Raw genomic sequence first — 23630 nt, 5'->3', positions numbered from 1 at the left:
GCCACTTTGGTATAAAGTTTAGAACATATGTTTGATTATAAATCACTGACAGAATATTTAGATACTGAATTAACTATATACAGTTAAAAAAGAAAAAAATCCAACTTCTGAGCTTGGCTATAAAGATGTGTATTTTGACTTACCCTTGGCATTAATAACTCTATAATGACTTTCTACTTCCATGTTCATAAAGGTTAAAAAAGTAATACATTTAAAAATGTAGGAGTTACTTGTATATTAAATAATGGTATAAATTAATGATTTATATTAATAAATGAGAAACACTGAAACCAAAGCTGTACTGATAAGATGAGAATGTCGCAACTATATAGAAATACCATTCATACATTTTTGTGGAATTAAGGAATACTAAATTAGCATTTCTATACCAACCATTCATAAATATTTGAGGTGATTATGAAGAGGTCCAGTTCAAATCTAGATGTAAAGGTGATAAAAAAAAGGAGATACATCATGGTGAAAATTCAAATAATTATACAATGTTAAGTACCTGTACTTGTTGGTGAATTTATTTCTTGTCTCATGTTTCTACCTGGTTGGCTTCCAGTTCTTGTAGTCTCTCTCTGGGGTTCTAATATGTCACGATACTTGGAAACCATCAGAACCGAAATGAAGTAAACAACAGCCAGAGCTAAGAACTGTGCCTGTTTGCTATCATCCTATGAAAAATGAAAAGACAGTTTTAACACTCTAACTTTTTGAAGTATAAGTTCTTAAAGCACTAGAAACTGCTATTTCGTTATGTTTACGGAGGCAAAATATGATATGTAACTTTTATGAAAACCTGCTAAATATATATTTTTATTTAATAAGTATTATTTAACTACAAATATAAAACTCCCAAAATATATCATCTATAGGTTGGAAAGTAATTTCCAAAAACTAGAATATTAAAATTTTATTATTTGTCCTTTTTTGTCCATTATTATCTACTACTTACATAACGACACAGTATGTGTGCTTATAAAATACATAGATGGCACAAAGTTGAAAAGAATAATTTAATGTCCCGAATTTTTTAAAAATCAAGAGTTTTATATATTATAACTGAATAAAATTAATAGGATAAAACTACAACTGAAATACATATAAAATCCTAGCATACCTGGAGCAAGAGACTATATGAACACAAAATAGAGGAGAAATAAACAATGGGGGAGCATTAAACATGAATTTACATAAGCTCAATATGAGCCAGAAGTGTGATTATGGCAGCATGAGCAAAAGTTAATTCAATCTTCAATCATATCAACAGGTAACACTTGACAAATCCTTCTAGACATTGGCTTAGGCAAAGATTTCATGACCAAGACCTCAAAAGCAAATGCAACAAAAACAAAGATAAACAGGCAGGATTAAACTAAAGAGCAAATGCACAGCAAAAGGATCAGTCAGCAGAATAAACAGACAACTCACAGAGAGGGAGAAATTCTTCACAATCTATACATCCAACAAAGAACTAATAGCTACAATCTATAAGGAACTCAAACAAATTAGGGGAAAAAAAAAAACTCATCTAAAAGTGGGCTAAAGACACAAATAGACAATCCTCAAAAGAAGATATACAAATGGCCAACAAATATATGAAAAAATGCTCAACATCACTAATTATCAGGGAAATGCAAATCAAAACCACAATGTAATACCACCTTACTCTCACAAGAATGGCCATAATAAAAAAAAATAGATATTAGCACAGATGCCGTGAAAAGGAAACACTTCTACACTGCTGGTGGGAATGTAAACTAGTACAACCACTGTGGAAAACAGTGTGGAGATTTCCTAAAGAACTAAAAGAATTATCATTTGATCCCGGAATCCCACTACTGGGTATTTACCCAGAGGAAAAGAAGTCATTATATGAAAAAGATACTTGCACATGCATGTTTATAGCAGCACAATTTTCAATCGCAAAAATGTGGAACCAGCCCAAATGCCCATCAATCAATGAATGGATAAAGAAACTGTGGTATATATACACTACATCACACTATTCAGCCATAAAAAGTAATGAAATAATGGCATTCACAGCAACCTGGATGGGATTGGAGACTATTATTCTAAGTGAAGTAAGTAACTCTGGAATGGAAAATCATATGGTCTTACTCATAAGTGGAAGCTAAGCTATGATACAAAGGCATAAGAATGATACAATGGAGTCTGGGGACTAGGAGAGAAAAGGATGGGAAGTGGGTAAGGGATAAAAAGACTACAAATTGGGTTCAGTATATATTGCTCAGGTGACGGGTACATCAAAATCTCATAAATTGCCACTAAAGAACTTATGTATTCAAATACTACTGTTCCCCAAAAACCTATGGAAATAAAACATTTTTAAAAAAGAAATAATAGTCCACTATTCTGCACAGCAAAAATGACCTCTAAAACACTGCCAATATTTCAGGCTCCTCATTTCCGAACTCAAAGATAAAATGGAGTTTTTCCAGAGGAGAACAGCAAATGGTAAAAGCTCTGAAAAAAACTGTCTAACTCAGAAAGCGATAACAGTTAAAACACTGGCTGTGATGTGGTAAGAGAGATAACTTTAAAATAAGTATGCTTCCAAAAATATAACAAGCTGCAAGTAACCTTGAGAGCTCTATTCAAAAGCCTAGATAAACTTCTTTCAGGGAAATAATGATAAGTATCAAGTCTAAATTATGTGACCTCTAATACACTAGAGTATATCTAAGGAATAAAATGTGAATCTTTATTAAGCTTCTTTTATAAGCTAGGTAAAACTGATACTTTCAAACCAAAACTGAAAGCAGTTACTGTGGCCCACAGATAATAGGCAGAATAAGAAATAAGGAAAACAAATAAGCAATAAATTCTAGTAACCTGATTAACAGGCACTTTATATTTATTACTTCATCTAAGCACAATGCAAACAAAATTCATAATTTATGTGCATTTGTAAGCAAAAAGCAAATAAGACATATTTACTGATGATTTAATAGTGTGAAACAGTCTGGCTAATGGGGAAAATGACCAAAATACATAAAATCCGTTCTGAATTATTCTCAATTTACTATTTCATACATTGTGGGTTACAGTTTTTCTACAGACACTTTGTCTTACAAACTGTTTAAAATGCATATTCTTTGCATTAAAAGCTGATAGGATAAACACAGAGAGAAGTGAAGAAATCAAATACCTAAGCAGTTATTACAAAGGAAAATGAAGCACAATCAGATTAAGAAAAGATACTGACCAAGAACTGATTCACACATTGCTCAAGCTGTGACAGACCATAATATCCCACAATACTTCTGTTTCTAACACTAGAAACTCAGTACCAGGCAATCAGAAGGCATTCAACAAATATGTGTGGAATGAATGAATGAATGAATGCCAACTACAGAGTGGCAGAGCTGTAAATAATAGACACTAAACTGCTGTCATAGCTAGACGAAAACCTCCTTTATATATGGCATGAAAAGAGTTAGCTTTTTTTTTTTTTTAATACAGACATCCTAGTCAATTGTGCTTCTTATTTCCAGTTCTGTCAATATAGATAGAGGCTAAACATCTGGGGAATGACTAAATTTTTATACAAATTAATTGACTTGCTCAGGTATTTTATTACTGAGAAGACATGAGCTGTATAACATTTCTCCTATCTGCTTTAAGTGTTGCCATGGTGTACCTTCCCAACGACATCAAGGTAATATAACTTGTGTTAATTGGGTTTATGTTATGTATTAAGCACTAAATCCATATTATCCTAAGCTTCCAGTTAAGGGTTAAGAAAAAGTTAAGACTCAGAAACACTGAGACCACACAACTGGTATAAGGTAGAGTCAGAATTCCAACCCAGATCTTTCCAAAGAATTCTCTTTTCATCACCATATTTCACAGATATAACGACTGCTGGGTTATCCAAAATATTTATAAAATATCCATGAATTTAAGGGAAATGATCATCATCTACCACATAACCTAATTCAAAATTTACTAACAAGTGAAACACAATGTCACCCTTAATAGAAACTCCTTCAGTATGTTATATGTTACATCTGACTGTGCCTTTGGAGGTGAAGATGTGCTCCATGTTTTTAATCACTCATTCATTAAAAAAAAAAACAAAAAACCTTTCCACAGCACATTTTTTTCATGATGACTATTCCCACTTCTAAATGGTTAAACTGTCAGTAAGAATGGTATCTTCTTTCCAAGCGTAGATTACAGTTTAGATTACAGTGAGTTCTTACACTGTGGTTTTTATACTTTATTGTAGTCTCCCTTTTAGAAAAATACCTTCCTTTTTTATTAATTATAAACACAATATAGGTTTATTATAGAAAATTTAAAACTACAAAAAATCATTAAAGGACAAAGAAAAAAATAAAATCTGTTTACCTAGAGATTATCATTGGTGGAATACTGGTATATTTTTTCAGTCTTTTTTTAAAAATAAAGATGCACATATGTACGTACATACAATCAGTATACATATGTAATACTTGTGTAATACAAGTATTTTTACATGCTGTTGCTTTCTCTTAAAATATATCATGATCATTTTCCCTTGTCATTAAATTTCCTTCAGAAATATGTGCTTAAAGGATGAACAGGTCACTGCCGAACGACTAGGTCAAGATTTTTTAGGCCAAAATTCTATTATTGGATATTTATAATGTTGTAAAATTTCCTGTAGACATCTCTGATGAAAACATTAAGTTAAACAAATTCTGACTAGAACCACTGGGTTCTAGTGGTTCACTGGGACATCAATATTTGTAAGAGTTTTAACCATACTGGCAAAGAGCTATTTGAAAGCTCAAACACTAGTTTGACAGAGCAGGTTTCGCTGCACCCAGGCAATGCTAGGTATGATCATTTAAAATTTTTTAGTTTATTTAATAGTGAAAAATATATCACTCTTGTATTAATCTGCATTCTGTTAACTACTAGGGATACTGAATTTTTATCATGTTTGTTGCCTTGTGTCCATTGCCTATTTCTCCGTTGGTATGTTTGGAATTTTCCCAGCATTTTATAAATAATATATATTAAACAGAGTGACGATTTTTCTACTGTACATTCCTAACATATAGCATTATTTTATATAACCTAAACATATTTTAATCATTTTCTAAAGTACAAAGCATGCCATTCAATTTACTGTTAAAGTTTCAAATATAACCTTTCTTCTACATTTCATATAGAATCAACAACTAAGTAAGAATCATGAACTAAAACAAGAAAAACAGAACTCAAAGTGGCTGGTTTATAATAACTATGTTAAGAGATGCTGTCAGCGTTGAATCTGATGTGAAACACCATATATGTTTCTATGCAATTTCTGAAAAGGCCAGTCTTACTTTTACTTACCTGGAGTAACTGATCATAAGATTGGAGGGTTCCATGACACCTCTTTAACCTATCTTTTCCCTTTAGCTTTATTAAGCTATCTTTCTAACTCCAATTCCCATAGATACCTGTATTTTTTAAATGCAGATTATTCTTTAATTGCCCCTCCTCCAAAAGCAACTGTCAGTAACACCTAATGAATTAATCCCTTTCATCCATAATGTAAGGAACATTTATAACAAATTTTTAGTACCTGGAAATGGAGCAAGGAATACTAACAAAGAAGTAGATGTTACAAGATAAAATTAATTATAATTTTTCAGAGCTAGTCCTACTCTTAGTATGCAAGCAACTTACATCAAAATTTCAGGCCATTTTTTAAAACTAACATTATCAATAAGCTTTCAGAGAAAGCTAAGGTTCAACCATTTTATAATGAGAAGTATGCAATAAACCAACAATCCCAGATACTAGGGAATGTCATTTTCATAAGCAGCTTTCTTATAAAACGTATTTCATAAGAATGACAGTAGAAGGTTTATTTCAGGGAAAGCAATCACGGATAACTTACCACATCCCGAAAGACAACAGCACGAAGTCGATTGATATCAACATCCTGAAGAAGTCTGTCAGGATCCTTAATAGGAGAAAGGTTACCTGGAACATTTTCCAATGGAGTCTTTAAAAATAAAAAGAATTGTGAGTAGATAATATATTACAGACAATATATAGAAGTATCGCTTCTTAATTCATGCTCTCTGAGTTGAGATTTATTAATAATAATCCTCTATTACGATGCACATTTTCTGTTCTCTACTCATGTCATGGTTTCCATACTAGCATTCTTGTTCTTCACTGGCACAGCTACCCTATAGACTCATAAAGGCAGGTAAGGTTGTGGAAGAATAAAGATTCATCTTGGACTTCAGAAGATTCCTGAGCCTCACTTTCTCCACCTCTAGTTAATAAATCTCGTTAAGTCTCTGGGTTCATTTATTCATCATGCTTTTTATAATATATGAGATTATTATACTACATTACTATATGAGATTTTATATGTGTAACCATTTCATGGTCTATCCAAGGTTAGAAAAGGTAAGATTAAAAAAAATCAGTCACAGCCCATTAAAGCTGAAAGACATTAAAGATTGTTACCCACAAAACATTTTACAGTTGAAGGAACAAACATCTACAAATTTCAGGTAATGTAGTCACATAGTAGACTAAGTGAACTAGGTTCCCTGAAACTCAATCAAGTACTTTCTCACTTATACAGTGTGTTAAAAATGGTATAGATTAAATTAGATAACATGTATAATGCAAAATACAATTCCAGCCCATAATAGATATGTACTTGTTGTTACTCTAACAATGAAAAATAAACAGGGTACTTTCTATTTCTCAATGAATGTCAATCATGATATTCTACCCCAAAATTAAAATGTTTGATTACTTGGCAGCACACGATAGTAAAATATTTAAAGGTTGATAGTATTTGGTTTCCATTACAATTCCAAAACTTCTGGCTATATGACCATTGGTGAGAAGTTAACCTCTCTGAACCTCAGCTACATCATTAGATGTAACAGACTAATAATATTTACTACAGGGTGGTGAAAGAAAATAATACATAATTTACAGCATAAATAACACAGACTTTAAAATTAGAAATATTTTCTTTTCTATATGATGTATTTCTCTACCCCCAATCTAATTTGATCCTTATAAAGACAACATGATAGGAAAAGCTTGCGTAATTGTTCGTTTTCACACAGTATAAAAATGAGGTCGCATGAAGGTATGGAACTCATGCAAGAAACTTGCAAGAAACTTTCCTATTGTAGTCCCAGCTACTTGGGAGGCTGAGGCAGGAGAATCGCTTGAACCCAGGAGGTGGAGGTTGCAGTGAGCCGAGACTGCGCCATTACACTCCACCCTGGCAACAGAGTGAGACTCCGCCTCAAAAAAAAAAAAAAAAATTACTCTAAAGTTACAAGGATCTATAACACATAGACACTGTCCTCAAGTACCTGTCTACTATGCCTATACAAATGATATGAGGCATTATTGATGGTCCATTTGTATTTAATTTCCCAAGCAAATAAGAGCACTATGGAGTCCTGTGAGTAGCAAATAATATATAGTCAAATTACAAATGTTCTCTGAGAGTAGTGAAATGGAAAAAAGCTACAATACTGCAAATAACCGACTAATAGGATAAATATACGGTCAGCCTGCTTGCCATCTGCAGAAGTTTAAAGCAATAGAACTTTAAGATGAATTAAACTTCTATTTCGTACCTTCACTTATTGAGCAAAAAGTTACTGTATCAACATTAAACATGTAATTACAAGTATAATGAGTGATAACAGACCTATGTAATTTTACGAAAACAACAAACAGAAGAAACGACCCTAGACTGACTGGGATGGTAGTGAGGGTGACAAAAAACATTTTCCTGAGAAAACGTAGCATTTAATGTAACCCAGTAGTTGCACAGATTTTAGCTGGATAAAAAATAAGGATGAATACTTCATGGAAAGGAAATTATATAAAAGTCTGAGAAGTTAGGGGAAATCGCTCCTTTTGATGGGCTGAGAGCTGCTGCTGGAGAAGTAAGCAAGGACCAGGCACAGAACCTCAGAAAGCATGTTAATGAAACCGGATGTGACACCAAGGGCCAGTTAAGCATATGATAAAGAGAGCTGATTTAGAAAGAAAATTAATAGTATATTTCAAAATACTCCATTCATTGAATGGGGATTCAATGAGTTTTTGTTGACTATTATGCCTACCCATTTAAAAGGAGAATTACTCATACATTAAACTCCGTGAAAATATATGACTATTAAAAATAGAAATAACCGTTTTTAGTGCTAATTATAATATTTGTAAGAACTTTATCAAGTAGAATTGTTAGTAACTTCATTTAATAACCAAAACACACAAATCTCAGAGAAGTTAAGTAATCTTGGTAACAGAATTGTGAAGCAGCCTAGAGCTGCCTGGTGAGAATGCCCTTGCTCTCTAAAAAAGACTTTTTTCAGGTCAATTATATTTGACCAAAAAAAAAGTTTACTTACCTTCGAAGCTGCTGTGGCAGTCACACTTTGGGGAACTTCCTGAGGTTTACTGCTTCCATGGGAAGATTTATTTCCCCTGTCTCTCTGTCTTTGCCGACATTCTAAACAGTTTCTCACAGCAACACAACAAACTATTTAAAAATTCAAAACATATTGTTAATATAAATTGTTGACTTTGATATCCTGGAAAAAGTTGCAAGTTTATTTCTTCTTCCCTTTCTTTCCCCTTGCTTCATAAATTATTAATCTTAAAATCAACTAGAGCAATAATTTTTAAAATTATGAAATATAATAGTAAAGTACCTACAAAATATACATACAGCTAAAAATAAAACAAAATACCCATATACCACCAGCCAGCTGAAGAAATAAAACATTACCAGAGGCTCTGAAACCCCCAATGTATCCTTCCTTATTCTATTACCATCTGAGCTTCACAGTTCTGAATTTATGGATCAATAAAAATTTTTTCAACTAAAGCTCATATTTGATTTAAAAATGTAATAAAGCTTCTGCCCTTAATTTGACTATCTTGTCGACTCTACTGAGCACAACTTCCCATTTCAGTCAATAATAGAGTACATCTGTATACTCAAGTATCACAGGTCCCCAAATCCACCTTCCTTCATGTTGGGAAAGTCTCTGGGCTTTGTCAATAAGCATTCAATATGTACACATTTTTATTTACTCATTTATTTTAAGAAGCAGTAGAGTACTGTGACAAATAGTACAGAGTTTGAAATCAGACCACCTGAGTTTGAATCCTGTATTTTCCAGTTTGGAGCTGTGTGGTTTTAGGCCAGCTGCTTAAACTATCTGTGCCTCAGTTTTTGCACATGTAAAATGAGGATGAACAAAGTAACTGCCTTAGAGGGTTGCTGTGAGGATTAACTGAATATACAGAAAGTGCTTAGAACAGTAAATAGCATAGGAGGTAACATAAAAGTGTTTTATTATTATTCACTTATAAAAGTTTTCTGTGGTTGATGAAACAACTAAATGTGCTAGTAGTGTTAGGATAAAAATGAAACAGGGAGTAAAGTCTTGGACTATATTTAAAAATAAAAACGCAGAATAACCAAATAAATGCAGGTTTCAAGATATTGAGCCATTTTTTAAAAATGTAATCTCTTTCCCACACAGTTCATTTGGCAGCTCTTGTTATGCGTCAATGGAAATGTCCTTAATGGCCCATAGTCAGTTACCCCACACCTCTTGGTTGCCAGAAAGATCTTAATGTGGTCTATCTTTCTCTTAAAATGAATACAAAATGATTCCTCTCAGCTTGCCTGTCTTTAATAATATGAAACAAACTTTAAATAAATAATATGAAACAAACGAAAAAAAAAGGTTTCATCCCACCATTCTTAAACCAAATCTTTGTTCCTTTCTTGAATCAGAAATGAATTTTTGACATAATCTTTAAAAGTTATGGGTGAAAACAGTACGTATCAGGAACGACCTCCCTATTTCATGCCTTGCAGTTCTTATGTCCTGCTCATGATCTAAGGCAAGTACAAAAAGAGCAGTTTTCTGGTTGTTTTGAAAGTCTAAATAGTGTAAATAAATGTTCCTTTTAAGAGAAGTAGAAATGGTTCTTACCTAAAAAATTCATTCAGATTTACTAAGAGGTTTCAGTGTTAAAAGTTTCACTGCCTCACAAATAAAAGGTGAACAGCATGGGTATAACAATGTTTATTAGGGACATTTGTTCACCCCAAGTAAGATTAGGATAGTTTATTTTAACCTTCTAGCATTATGTGTATCTGACGTGTTTGTGGGGCCAGGACACTACCCTCAGTATTAGTTTACCAAAATTGGATTCATAAATGGATTTGCATTAAAATCACTTCAATGACAAATTGATAGTCTTATTGATTCTGAAAGAATTTCAAGTATATTTCACTCTTGATTTCAAATTATAAACCATTAAAGATGATCAGTTCTGTGAAATCTCCAACATGAAGGCATAATTTTTTAAAATTGAGTAATTCTGATTAATTATAAAAACAATCTCTGTCTCTCAAGATAATCTCTATATTATAAAATCATCAACTTAGATCATCAATATTTTATGTACCACAGCGCTTTATAAAGCTGATCTGTAGATAATTATTTGACATGCATTACTGTTTTAACAGACTTACCTAATCTTAGGCACTGTCGCATTAAACCTCCAGAAGACATGTTTTTCTCAGCTTCAATCTCACTAAAATTTAGAGAGCTTGCAAACACAAGTACATCAACCATAGCCATCAGCCGGCTGAGGAAAGTTACTGCTGTCTCAGCTGACATGCCTTGTGTCACTTCAATATTTTCCAATTCCGTCTTTAGAAAAGTAGAAGATTTAAGTCTTGTTTAAAATTTGGAAATATAATACATATACATACATACTACAAGTGAACACAAATTTAATATATTTATCATATTTTATTTTATAAAATAAAAGATCAACTAATTCCACACATCACCAGAGCTGGTTACTGCATTTGTTTACTTTACCTATCAATTATCTTTGAATAAAGGAAAAGCCCATTTTAAAATCAACATTAGCTTTAAATGTCTTTAGTTATAAAAATGACATTCTAAACTTAAGATCATTTCACAAAGATAATTAGAGAGAACCACATATATGTACTTATACTAGTTTTGTTTTGTAATTTATAAAGATTTTACATTGATATTTCTTTCCTAAAATCTTCATTCCCATTAATAAAAATATATGCTTTAATTTTTCTTTCCTATGATGAATAATAGGGAAAATATATGGTAATTTAACTCAGTATCAAAATGAGATGGCTGTCAAATTAGAGTACATAACAATTTCTTATCCATTTTAGAGTAAACTGAAACTACTAGGTACTTTACATGTACAATAAAACTCCAGAGTAAAAATAATCAAGATCACTAACTCGTCTACAGATATTTAACTCGTGACTTATAAAACACTAGTAATAAAAAGAATCACAGCATTCTAGATTGGAAACTACTTTTACTACATTTCTGATTTCAGAGGGAATATTACAAAGTATTGTGTTTCTTAAAATGCACAACATTATGGTTTTTTTAAACAATGTCAACATTTCTTATTTTGTTTTGCACCGTAGACTATATAGCATTTTAATTATTTTTGTTCCTTATGACCAAGCCACATTTTATCAGTGCCTCAAGGAACCAAGGAAGGGAATACTTTATAAGCAAAAAATAATATTATTTAAATTTTCTGAAAACGGGCACACTAGCCATTCCAATCAACATTACCTCTTAACCAAATGATAAATTCAACTACGAGGTTAGCATATGTAATAGGTATCTACTCCTATTCAATGTTTCATTTTGACATTGTTTATAGCCATCATTATACCTCAACTTCTCCCTCCTTGAAGAAGCAGGAACATTAACATGGAAATGTGAGCAGAAAACACTGAAAAAAAAACTCAAAATACTCAAAACATTTCTTGTGTACAAAGTGGGTAATAAAAATGATAGGTGACTACTGCAAGCATTATATAACTAAGCTCAGTTTTAAATGATGTATAAAATGTAACAACCATTCCTCCTTCCATTTAACAACAAAATAGGGTCAAAATCATTCTCTCTAAAATGAGCCTGGAAAGAGACAGAAATGTGTTTTCAGTTGTTACAACATTATGCCAATTCAGTACACACGGCATAAAAAAATGATTAATTCATTACTTAGACTTTAAAATACAGATTCTTTACTTCTTAGCACTTCATGAATATACAGCATCACTTCATAATATCAATTAAAATCTATGACTATGACATCATAGCTAACAAGAAAAAGCAAAAAATTCATTTAAAATCTGTTTCCATTTAGAATGTTCTATAAAGGAATGAAGACTTGGCCATTTCTCAGGTCTATCAAGTACTGTAAATAATTTTTCAAACATCAGAATTTAGAATATCTAGATCTGTGTTCTCAAAGAAATTCTTCATCATTTTGAATCACTGAAATTGCAAGATAGCTATCTCTCTATATTCATTATTTAATGGTTTTGAGAGTTTTGACCTGTCAAACTATGCTTTCATTTTGAATTATAAATAGAATTATTAAGGTGTCCATATAATCCACCAAAGTGTTTTTTTGACTGAAAAAATTAAATTTTAAAGTAAAAGGCATTTTTGACACAATAGTCTAAAACAGAATTTGTATTCCATTTTATATAAAAGTAATTTTAAAAATGAAGTATGTAAGCAGCAAAAGATAGGGCTAAAAAATAAAGATCACTCTCATACAACTATTAAATCTTAAAATAATATATTTCATCTAATTTACTTCCCTTAGAACCAATTAAAATCTGATTGTACATATGACTGTAACACCATTGTGTTCATTATGATAGTTTAATCTAGAGATTATTGTGCATAATAAAATAGTAATATATCAATGCATTGGGAAAGTAATCCTTTCAATGACTCTTTTAAATATACAAAAGATATGTCTAATGTTAAAGATGATATGGAAACTCAAAATATAACCAAGTCAAAAATTTCATAAATAAGTAAAAATAAAACTTGAAACTGAAAAGCTGAAAATTACTACAAAAGTAATACTAACCTTAGAACCCTGGACATGCATTAGACAAAACAGACAACAGACCAAAAAAGTACAAGAAAAGGAAATTATTAAATTAAATGAAAATACAATGTAAAATTGAAACACAAAATAATATATTTAAAAATTATATTTGATTATTTTATTAAAAGCAAAATTCTCAGAAGAGATTTTCATTTTAGAAATTACATATGATCAAGGTTAAACATCAAATATTTAGACTTCAGTTTATTTTTTATTGTAGTAACTCTGCCCAAATAATATATATATATATAAGTATAGTTCATATATTAGAAATAATGCATGCTCTATTTTACACAGCAAGTATCTTTTCCTATAATTAATGGAACATTTTAATAAATAAGCTAATATAATGCCTCTGTAAAATCCCTACCTCAATTCTGGTTTAGGCAGAAATGACTCAGAGAAATGAACTATTTATACCAACCTCTAGAATTTTCTATAAGGAAATAATGTAATTTGTTTTCTCAAATATACAGAACCCTTCCTATAGTTGAAAATTCCCAGAAGTTAATAAAAGAATAAAATATTTGAGAGATTATAACTTATAAACCACTTTCCCATGCTAGAAAATAACTTGATACACTAAACGATGCCTGAATATGAATAAAGGTAATTAAATAGGTATTATACTAAGTTTCAGATTCTTATTAATAATTACATTCATTATATTCAAATATCAGATAGAATTAGGCTTCACAATAAAAATCAACTATTCTTACTTTCTAATTTTTAACAAGCACATGTGAGTATAAATTTTAAAATATGCTATTTTCATGGTACTTTGTATAGGAAAACACATAAAAGCATCCTGAGAATAGTAAAGTATGATCAGTTCTATGAGATAAACAAAAGAAGAGCAAAACCAACATTATTCATAATTTTTCCAAATATATTTATGATATATCCTGATAATAAAAATAAGTAAAGTAAGACTTCTTTATTTTTGGACAAAATAGAAAAAGCAGTTCTTCTCTCTTATAATTATGAAACTGTTAGGAGTGCTGGAAATGTCAGTCTCTACTATTTTTCTGGGACAGAGAAAATTAAGCCCTGAATTAAGTTCCATAATATTCAGTGTTCAGGATGGTTGACCAAAGTGGTCAACTTAAAATCACAAAGTGTGCAATTTGTGGTTGATCCATGTTCTTTGCTTTTCTTTTTCTTCTCCAATTTTTTGCTTTCATTCATGACCAACTTAAACAATATATTAGAGAACAAATGAGAGGATTCAATTAACTAGTCATAGAAACATTAACTAAAAAAATCAACAACAAAAATATTGCTGCTTTCCCAAAGCAAAGATTGGCCAAATTACATACTAAGAGGTCTTTTTTTTTCTCTGAGTACTACAGTTAAAACTATTGGTCTAACTCAGAGTTCTGAAACTATTTTTGTAATGTATTTTCTATGCTACATATAAAATTAAGTAATCTAGGCAAAACTGAAACTCCCATAAAGTGCTGCTTCTTCAAGAGTACTAAGTTCAAGGTGCTCAACTTATCATTATAAACAATATATATTCTTTTTTTCTTAAGTTTCCATTAAGATATGTTCCTTCCAACTAAGATTAAACAGTTCAAAATTTTCTTCCATGATGATGATACTATAATAGCAATACAAAAATGTTATCTCTAGTATAAATTACTGTACTTATCAAAATTTCCAGGGCAGAAAAGAGACCACTTCTATGTCAATCTCATAGAAATAGCAGACAAAACATATTTGTTTATGTATTGTCTATTGCTGCTTTTGTACTATTATAGCAGAGTTGACTAGCTGTGACAGATGACAATACTGCCAATGAAACCTAAAATATTTCCCATCTGGCCCCATACAAAAAAGGTTTGCGAACTACTGCCATAAACCATTACTATTCCTATTTCTTCATAAAATGCATATAATAAGAATATTCTGAAAAACTATATGTGTAAACAAAATTACCAGATCACTCAAACCTTAGTTTCAAATGTCTCCATCTCTCTTCATATATCTAGCATTAAAATTCTAAAAGCACCTACAAGACAACGTTACCTTTCAGTAATCTTCATGTTACCAATGTTTCCTTTTTTTGCTTATCCCTTCCAAAATTCTCTTTTGGCTTTTTACACTTTTAATTTAAATATAAAAAGCCCAAATATTCAGGTTTAATTTCCCTCTTTATTCAACCTTTTCTTTCCTAACTTTTTCCCTCTGCTACGTTACAACTTCTAGCAAGAATATTATACAACCCCGTAACACAGAAACAACATTCAGCAGTCAGCACCAATCATAGTTCTACCAGATACAAAATGGGAGAAAGGTTTGGCTATTTCTCTTAAGGAAGCAATTCATTCAGAAGACATAAAATCAAGTATGTTGTACAACCAGGCATAGGTTCAAACAGTTAATGGGCCAAAATAACAGAAATACAGAAATTAAGAAAATAAACAAAGGTTTCTATAATTGAACGAATTCCCAAGTCTGTTGAGAAAGTCTAGGTAATAAATAATTTTAAATTCCAAACTATAGTGGTCAAAATTGAATTGTAATAATTTTGGAAGCCAACCTCAAAGTGTCAGTATCTTTATTGTACAATCATCACAAAATAAATAAGCAAATTTGACTGGTGCAATAGTATATATGCTATAGTTTACTTCATTATTTGAATATTCTATCTTAATAGCTAAACATCTTTTGACTTTATAATTTGGAAAACTATTTAATAATGTGAATATTTTAAACCTATACAAATTTTAATAACCTATTGCTAAACTTTTTTTATATAAAAAGCATTTTTTGTTCCATGCAAAATTTAAAAACATTCAATATTTCAAAGTGAATTTCAATACAACCTTTAAAAAATTTCTTCGTAACAAATGATAATTTATAAGACATAAAATGCAATTTATATAATCAAGAAAAATGTCACAAAGAAAGTATTGATTTATTCGGTCTTCAATATATAAAACAAAAAAAAGTTGGCCGGGAGGGGTGGCTCATGCCTGTAATCCCTGCACTTGGGGAGGTCGAGACAGGCAGATCATTTGAGGTCAGGAGTTTGAACCAGCCTGGCCAACATAACCCCATCTCTACTAAAAATACAAAAATTAGCTGGGTGTGGTGGTGTACACCTGTAATCCCAGCTACTTGGGAGGCTGAGGCAGCAGAATTGCTTGAACCCAGGAGGCGGATGTTGCAATGAGCTGAGATCACCCTACTGTACTCCAGCCTGGGTCACAGAATGATACTCTGTTTAAAAAAAAAAAAAAAAAAAAGGAAAACAGAAGGAAAAAAAATGTCCTCTATGTCTCACTATTAGAAAGCATTTTAAAAATCATACATAACTCTCAACTTACCAGAATTTGGTATAAATCACCAGAGGAAAAGAGAGATGAAAGAAAAGGAGTGGTGTATGTATATCTGCACTCTTCACACACCATCAACCATTTATACTGTTCTTCCTAGCTCCATTTCCTTGGTTCAGCTGCTAATTTGATTAAGGCCCTACTGGTGACTTGCTCTGTTGCATTCCTCCTTCTGAACTGGAATGCTTCCCTTTGTGGACTTCTTGAGCAAAATCATGAATAAAATAGAAGAATAACGACTGGGGAAAGTGTGTGAGGATATACCCTGTGGCTGCTAATGTTGAAGTTTCATTGCTGCTCTGGTGATGGTGGTGGCATTGACAAAAGGACAGTAAGAAAAAGAGTCATATAGAAAAATTTGTTAATGATGAAATAAATTTAGAGATCAACTTGGAAACAGTGTCTCACCAACTAATAGACATCTTAGTAAAATGAAAGATTTCCCTCTGGCAAGGTAAACTTTCTGAGCTTAAGGATGAGTTTCCATACGGCAACAAGAACACGGGTAATATGGGAAGCAAATTTCTATATTCTTTCCCATTGAGCAAGTAGTTATGGATTCTGCCTTGATATGAATCAAAGATTTTGTTTTTAATGACAACCAAAATATAAAGTTAACATTGACCTATTATATTTTAAATGACATACACAATTAACATTATGTGCCTTTGAAATGTATTAACACATTTCACTGTTTAATATAGAAACAAATCAAGATAAGGCTAGATTTTGTAAAATAAATGTTGCATCAGTAAATAAATGAAAATGTTAAATAACAAGAATTTTAAGAGTTTATTTATACTATAGAATTGAAGAGATATGTAATATCTCTGATGAAGAATGCAATATTCTTCTGATGAAGCATTTATTCATCAGAATTACCAGAGAAATATTTTCATAAGCACACATAGCTGGAACCCAACACTGATAAACAGAAGTGGTGGAAACAGAAATTTATATGGTCAAAAAGTTCCCTAAAAATTACAGGTCCGTTTAAAATCTGTTTACAGCCTAGACCACCACTGAAATGCTCAAGTCATGTAATTATAAAATATAACCACTAGATGGAGGCAAAGTACTTACAGTTGGTGATGTAGCAGCAGAGAGCAAAGGTAAAATTCCTCCACAAGCAATGATGATGTTGTCTACCATTTGGGAAATGAGGTGAATTGTGTTATGTACAAAAATAATATTTTCATTGCTATTGACAAAATCCATTACAGACTTTGTGGAATGGCTAAAATACAGAAAACAGAAATAAGTATGTATTTGGCTTACTTAAATGAAAAGCTTACACAATTTACTTAGAATAACAAGTGAAAAATTATAGAATTGTAGGAGCTAGCCATATTTAAAATTAAATTATTATAAAATAAAGCAATTTATAACTGAGATATCATATTACCAAAAACTAAGCATTCATCTCCACAGAATTTTGTTGTGTCCAAGAATATTAACTCATTATTATTATTACTATTTTGCTTGAAAAACATAGAGCTAGATTCTAAGACATATGACTGATTCAATAAATTTGGCTAAAAATATTTATGTTGCCAAATCTGATTTTTTTTTTGAAAGGCAGAATCTTTTAAATATAAAAAGTATGTCCAATGTTAAAAATAATATGGAAACTCAAAATATAACCAATTCAAAATTTTCATACCTATAAATAAAATCTGAAACTGAAAACCTAAAAATTTAACTGAAAGTTTTACTTTGTAGGCGGTTTCAATTTGTCACATCACCAGTGACTTCAGCCCCACCTTTGACTAGTCACATTGAAAATGTGTACTTGTTAAAGAAGTGACACGATAGGGGAATATAAATAAATCAGTACAAATTCAAGAACTTATTTAATAAGAAAAGCAACAAAATCTCAAACTAAGTTGGTAGTACAGCATTCCCATACAAAACATACAATGTAGATGTCAAAAAAATACACTGCTTTTGTTTGGTATCAGTCAAGAATATAATTTTTTTTTTTCTTTTTGAGACAGGATCTCTGCTGTCGCCCAGGCTAGAGTGCAGTAGTGAGATCATGGCTCACTGCAGCCTCAACCTCCCTGGGCCCAGGAGATTTCCGAGTAGCTGGGACTACAGGTGGACACCACCACGCCTAGCTAATGTTTGTAGAAACAGGGTCTTGCCCTGGTCTCGAACTCCTGAGCTCCAGCTATCCTCCCGCCTTGGCTTCCCAAAGTGCTGGGATATAGGCGTGAGCCACCACACCTGGCCTGAACTGTTTTTTAATGGGAAAAAAAATAAGATTAAAAAAAAGAAATTACTCCATGGTCAAAATTAAGTCCATAATTCTCACCCTTTTAGAGTTGTGAATTATTATCTATCACTGTGTATCTTAAATTTCAAGATGTTTCTCCCCCTCCTAAAAATAAAGTGCTACCTTTAAAAAATTTAAATGTCATTAAATTCTACTTGGGTAATTTTATGAGAGCCCATCAATGAAAACAAAAACACAGAGTAGGGGTGGATGGAAACAAAGCTGAGTATCACTCACTTGGAGGCTACTGATATTATAATTATTAAATTACATAATTTATCTCCATACATTGGTCTTCGTGTTAATAGTAATATATTTCATGGTATTTAGGTTTCCTTAGTTACCATCTCTAGGTAATTTATCATGTAATAATTAGCAATGAAAATATATTAGTATAAGAACAAATTGATCAAATAAAATCAAAATCAAAATCTTTCTATGGCAGACTTTATTGACGTCTTCCACAACAGTCGTAACTTTTTCCCTGCTGACACATATTTTATATTTTGTTCTATTATTGAGCTTGATTGGGTACAGGAAAGACTAGCCTCACCCTAGTTACTAGTTAATTAACCAGTATTAGTCCCTAAAAACCGGTCATTATAATCTCATTTGCTTTTTCTGATGATTAATTTTGAAAGAGGATGTGATCCTGCTTGTCTCATGAGACATAAGGGGGATTTTTCTTCAGGGGCTTCTTTTAAAAAAAAAAAGAAGAAAAGAGGAGAATAAAAAGAGAAAGTGAAAGAGGAGAGAGAAGAGGAGGAGGCAGAGGAAAAATAGGAAGAAGAGGAAGGAAGAAGAGTGATCTCTGCCTTTTAATTTGGGCGAGTTTCTCATGATGAATTGATGTTGGGAGTTGAAGCAGCCACCTTGAATCCTAAAAGGAAAACGAGAAGCATAGAAGCCGACACTCCTAAGAATGTTGTGCTAGATCATTTAAGTTACCCTTGTTACTTACATCCATCAACTTCCTAATTGTATTCATGCCTATGTAAATGATATGCTGTCATAATTAATCTGTTGCACATTTACTATTAAAAAATTAAATTGAAAATTTAGAAAGGCAATGGTTTAATTTATGTAGATTTGTTGTCTTTAAGTTATTATCTTTGAACTGATATCCACTAACTGCTCAAATACTACGGGCTCTGAATTCACATGTCACAGGGTGATTTTAAACTTTAAACAGTATGTATTATAATATTATCACTAATAAATTTAGTACATGGTATTAATTTAAACAGGAAACAAGAAAAATGTGGAAATTCCTTTAATCAAAGCAGATTTTTGGTTTTGTCAAGTCTCTTTAAAATAGAACAGGCAATGGTAGATTTTAAATATTTGCTTTTAATTTATAAAAAAGAAATATTTCTACCTCCTCCAGACATGTACATCAGTTTCTAATGCAAATAGCAAATCAGTGAGAAGCCGCTGGTGCATTGGAGACCATTTAAACTCAGGAATACGAAACATTGTAGTCCGTGGACCTGGGCTAAACTGGCGCCGCTGTTCTTCAGTCATTGGCATTCCTCGAAATCCTAAATCAACTCGGAGATCTCGGTCTTGTTGGGTGATAGACCGACCCTGCACAGCCTAAACAAGGAAAAGGTGAACTTTTGTGGAATACAAAAGAAATGCCTTATTTCAAAATGAAACTGTGAGTATAGTACAGTGAACAATGCTTTAATGCTTTAGCATATGACATTAGCAGTTTAATATATTTCACATATATTATTCACCTGGTAATTCCTTGCACAGGAAACTTTCTGGGCTGAAGTCTCCACTATTGCTTTTACTTTACTATTGCAGAAACTAGGCAAGATAATCAAATACCTAAAGCTAACACCAAAGTTCACACTGAAAACCAGACCCTCTTGACCCCATTAAGAGTCTTTAAATTAGACCACATCACTTCCTTACTGAAGTGAGCATATACAAAGTGAAGTATACTGGATATATGTCATCAACTAATTGTAACTAAAGCACACAATTAGAAAAAATATTACTTGAACAGTTTCAAGTAATATTTAACTTTAAAATCTGTTTCACTTATAATACTTCAATTCAAAAACACAAATGCATTTGGTAAGTTAGAAAACAAACCAGAAAAATGTCTATAAACTCCAAATGTAAAACAGGCAAGCCTATTGTTCAATCAACAATGCATGATGTTTTCCTTTATTTTACATCTGTATCTAATTCAGTATTCTCATCTCCTGCCAATTATCACTACAATGCAACTGCCACAAAAAATGGAAATTGGCGGTTACAGAAAAAATAAAAATACTTTCCCCACACACATGATATATTATTAAGGATTCTTACTGGAATACAAGACAGGCATGGTTTACTTCTCATAGTATAGCCCTAATGGAAACACATTCAATGTATCTTCAATGACATTAAAAGGCAAGTGGGGCACCCAGAGGATAACACAACCCAAGTCATTAACGGGAAAAGTATTCTTATTTCTTAAACTCTTAACCATAAGGTATTACTTATCCTAGAAAATAAAGAAGTAGTCATAACTCAAAGCTCAACAATTAAAATCTGTATCAGAAAACATCATCTGTTTTTAGCTTTATTCCAGTGAGGTCAAAACTGAAGCACTAACATTTCCTAACAACCAGACCTAAGAGTCTTTAATTGTCTTATAACAAATTCCTATTCATGTGGTTGTACAGAAAATTCTCACTGCTAACAATTCTAATTTTTCTCAGCCATATTACCTACCTCACAGGGTTGTTGTGAGGATTAAATCTGAAAACATATAGCACAGTGCCTGGAACATAGTAGGCACTGGATAAATAACAGTTCCCTTTTCCCTTCCCCTTCATTTATCAGTTCAATCTGGGCTCCAAGTCCTCTTTTCTATAATCCACAGAACAGGGTTGGGCCTGAAGCTTAAAAGGTTAAAATTAATCAAGTATTCAGAATGAAGATCTTGAGTACAAAATGTGTAAATGTGGTCACAGAGTTTAAAATGTTAGAACTGGTAGAGACCTTAGTCATCCTTTAGTACAACCTCTTATACTATATAAGGAAACTTAGGCCCAGAGAGGTTGAGCAAAGTTACACAGAAGAATGTGGCAGAGTTGGAAATATACTTGAGATATTTTTAATTTCTTATATACATGAAATTATACCACACTATTTCATTCCATAAATTACTATTATGCTATAATTCAATATAAACAGGAAGTAACTGATAAGAAAGTACTCTGTTTTGGTGCTAACAACTCTATCTATTCAAGCATTTTTTTTATTTCTAGAACTCATATAAGGTAGCTTACTTGTGTCGTAGTAGTTGTTTGGATTTTTCGGATTTCTTTTCCTGATTCTTTGCCATCGTCAGACCTTTCAGTATCTGAAATTATACTTCCTGCATCAATATTTGGTACAATTTTGCTACTAGAAGACTCAGTTTCCAGAGTTGTAGCAGTCATTTCAGCATACTCCAGCCCCTTAGCTGATGACGCTAAGTCTCTTTCAGAAATACTGCTCATTCCATCTGAAGTTGTATGGATTTTGAACTCTTTTTCTTCTATTATACTAGATGTACAAGTTAAGTCTACGCTACCGGTCATGTGAGCAAGCAATCCAAGATCATCACTAACACCAAGATGTACTTGTGTGTCCTGAATATTTGGAATAATGTGATTGCTAGAAAGTTCAGGAAGTAGTTTTTCTTCCTGTTTGGGTATTTTATCAAAGAGAAATGATGCACTACTATTGGGAAGGTCTTCTTTCTCATCTGCTAATGTTATCAACGGACCATTATCCTTTTCTTCATTTTTTTTAATGATACCAACACTTCCATGTACATTGTTCTGGAGTTTCTCAACAGCAGCACTATATACATTATCCAACAGAGATTCAACCTCCACAAGGGCACCATTCTCTCCACCTACTAAAGTCTCCGGTGATAAATCCATATCATCGAGCTTTACTTCTGTTGCTTCCACTTTCTCTGCTTTTATATCTACTAAAAGATCATGTACTTCCACATGTACACCACTTCCTGGTCTATCTGAATTTCCAAGAATATCATCTGACACTTTTGTTGACATGAGTAAGTCTCGAGTATCTGTGCTGACAGGGTAATCGGTCTCACTTTCTGGGCTCTGGCTTTGTGAAAGATCTTCTATCTCTCGAATTTCCATTCCACCTTTTGCTCCCGTTGTCTGTGATGAAAGACCAGAGATGGTGCTCACATTCCCTTTCTTTCCTTTTTTAATGTTTTCCTCTTCTTGTCTTTGATATTCTTCATACATTTTGGCTAGGTATTCCTTATGAGCTTCATAAGTGACCTTAGGAATAAGTAAAGAAAACATTAAGGCATTTTGTACGTATCAAAAAGAAAAAAATAAATAATGCACATTAAACTGTGGAAATAGAAAAAACCATGTCAGAAATTTTAAGACTTCAAAGCTGGCACTTGTTAATCCTAAAGCAAGTGCTTAGTTTCATTAAGGAACTGGAAATAATCAACAAATACAGCTATATATGATTTATTATAAGGATTGCCAAAGTCACACAGATAACTCAGCAATATTAAAAGTTATTTTCTTTTAGGCTGAGTATTTCAATGTTACCCAAACCTAATGTGCCAGTTAACTTCCACATATTTATGTAAGCTTAAACAGAGAATAAACAGCTAATAATATACAATATCCAAAGTACTATTACTATGTCGGTTTTCACTATCTATTGCTCATATGTGTACCTGTCCCAACAACTGAAGGTAAAAAAATTCACACATATAATTAAATATATAAATTTACAAGCTGTTAAAACATGACAGTTTTATCCTTATATAAGCTGCTCTGAATTTGTTACTTAGGCTTCTTTATTAATAATCAGAATCCTTTTTTTGCACAAAGACCTGCAATGTCTTTTTCTTTCTTATTTTCAAATTTGTTAAAGCTATGATAAATCTGAGGCATCACTATATTACAAAATGTAAATTTATAATAGAAACA

At 32.0% G+C, this 23630-nt stretch overlaps 1 protein-coding gene across 4 annotated transcripts in view; it reads right to left on the bottom strand.

Annotated features, from left to right (window-relative positions):
* Window positions 1–23630, bottom strand: part of NBEA (neurobeachin) — a 731202-nt gene that overhangs the window by 505002 nt on the left and 202570 nt on the right. For all 4 annotated transcript variants that reach the window (XM_073013351.1, XM_073013354.1, XM_073013348.1 and 1 more), the window contains 7 exons: window positions 21942–22958; window positions 20024–20241; window positions 17451–17604; window positions 10568–10748; window positions 8421–8551; window positions 5909–6016; window positions 512–680 (listed from right to left, as the gene is read on the bottom strand). In XM_073013351.1, the coding sequence (XP_072869452.1) occupies window positions 512–680; window positions 5909–6016; window positions 8421–8551; window positions 10568–10748; window positions 17451–17604; window positions 20024–20241; window positions 21942–22958 (1978 nt within the window). The remainder of the gene's footprint in view (window positions 1–511; window positions 681–5908; window positions 6017–8420; window positions 8552–10567; window positions 10749–17450; window positions 17605–20023; window positions 20242–21941; window positions 22959–23630) is intronic.

Source organism: Chlorocebus sabaeus, chromosome 3 (assembly GCF_047675955.1).
Source record: "Chlorocebus sabaeus isolate Y175 chromosome 3, mChlSab1.0.hap1, whole genome shotgun sequence".
NCBI lineage: Eukaryota > Metazoa > Chordata > Mammalia > Primates > Cercopithecidae > Chlorocebus > Chlorocebus sabaeus.
Note: the sequence above shows the minus strand (reverse complement) of the source record. Positions and strands in the feature narration are given on the sequence as shown.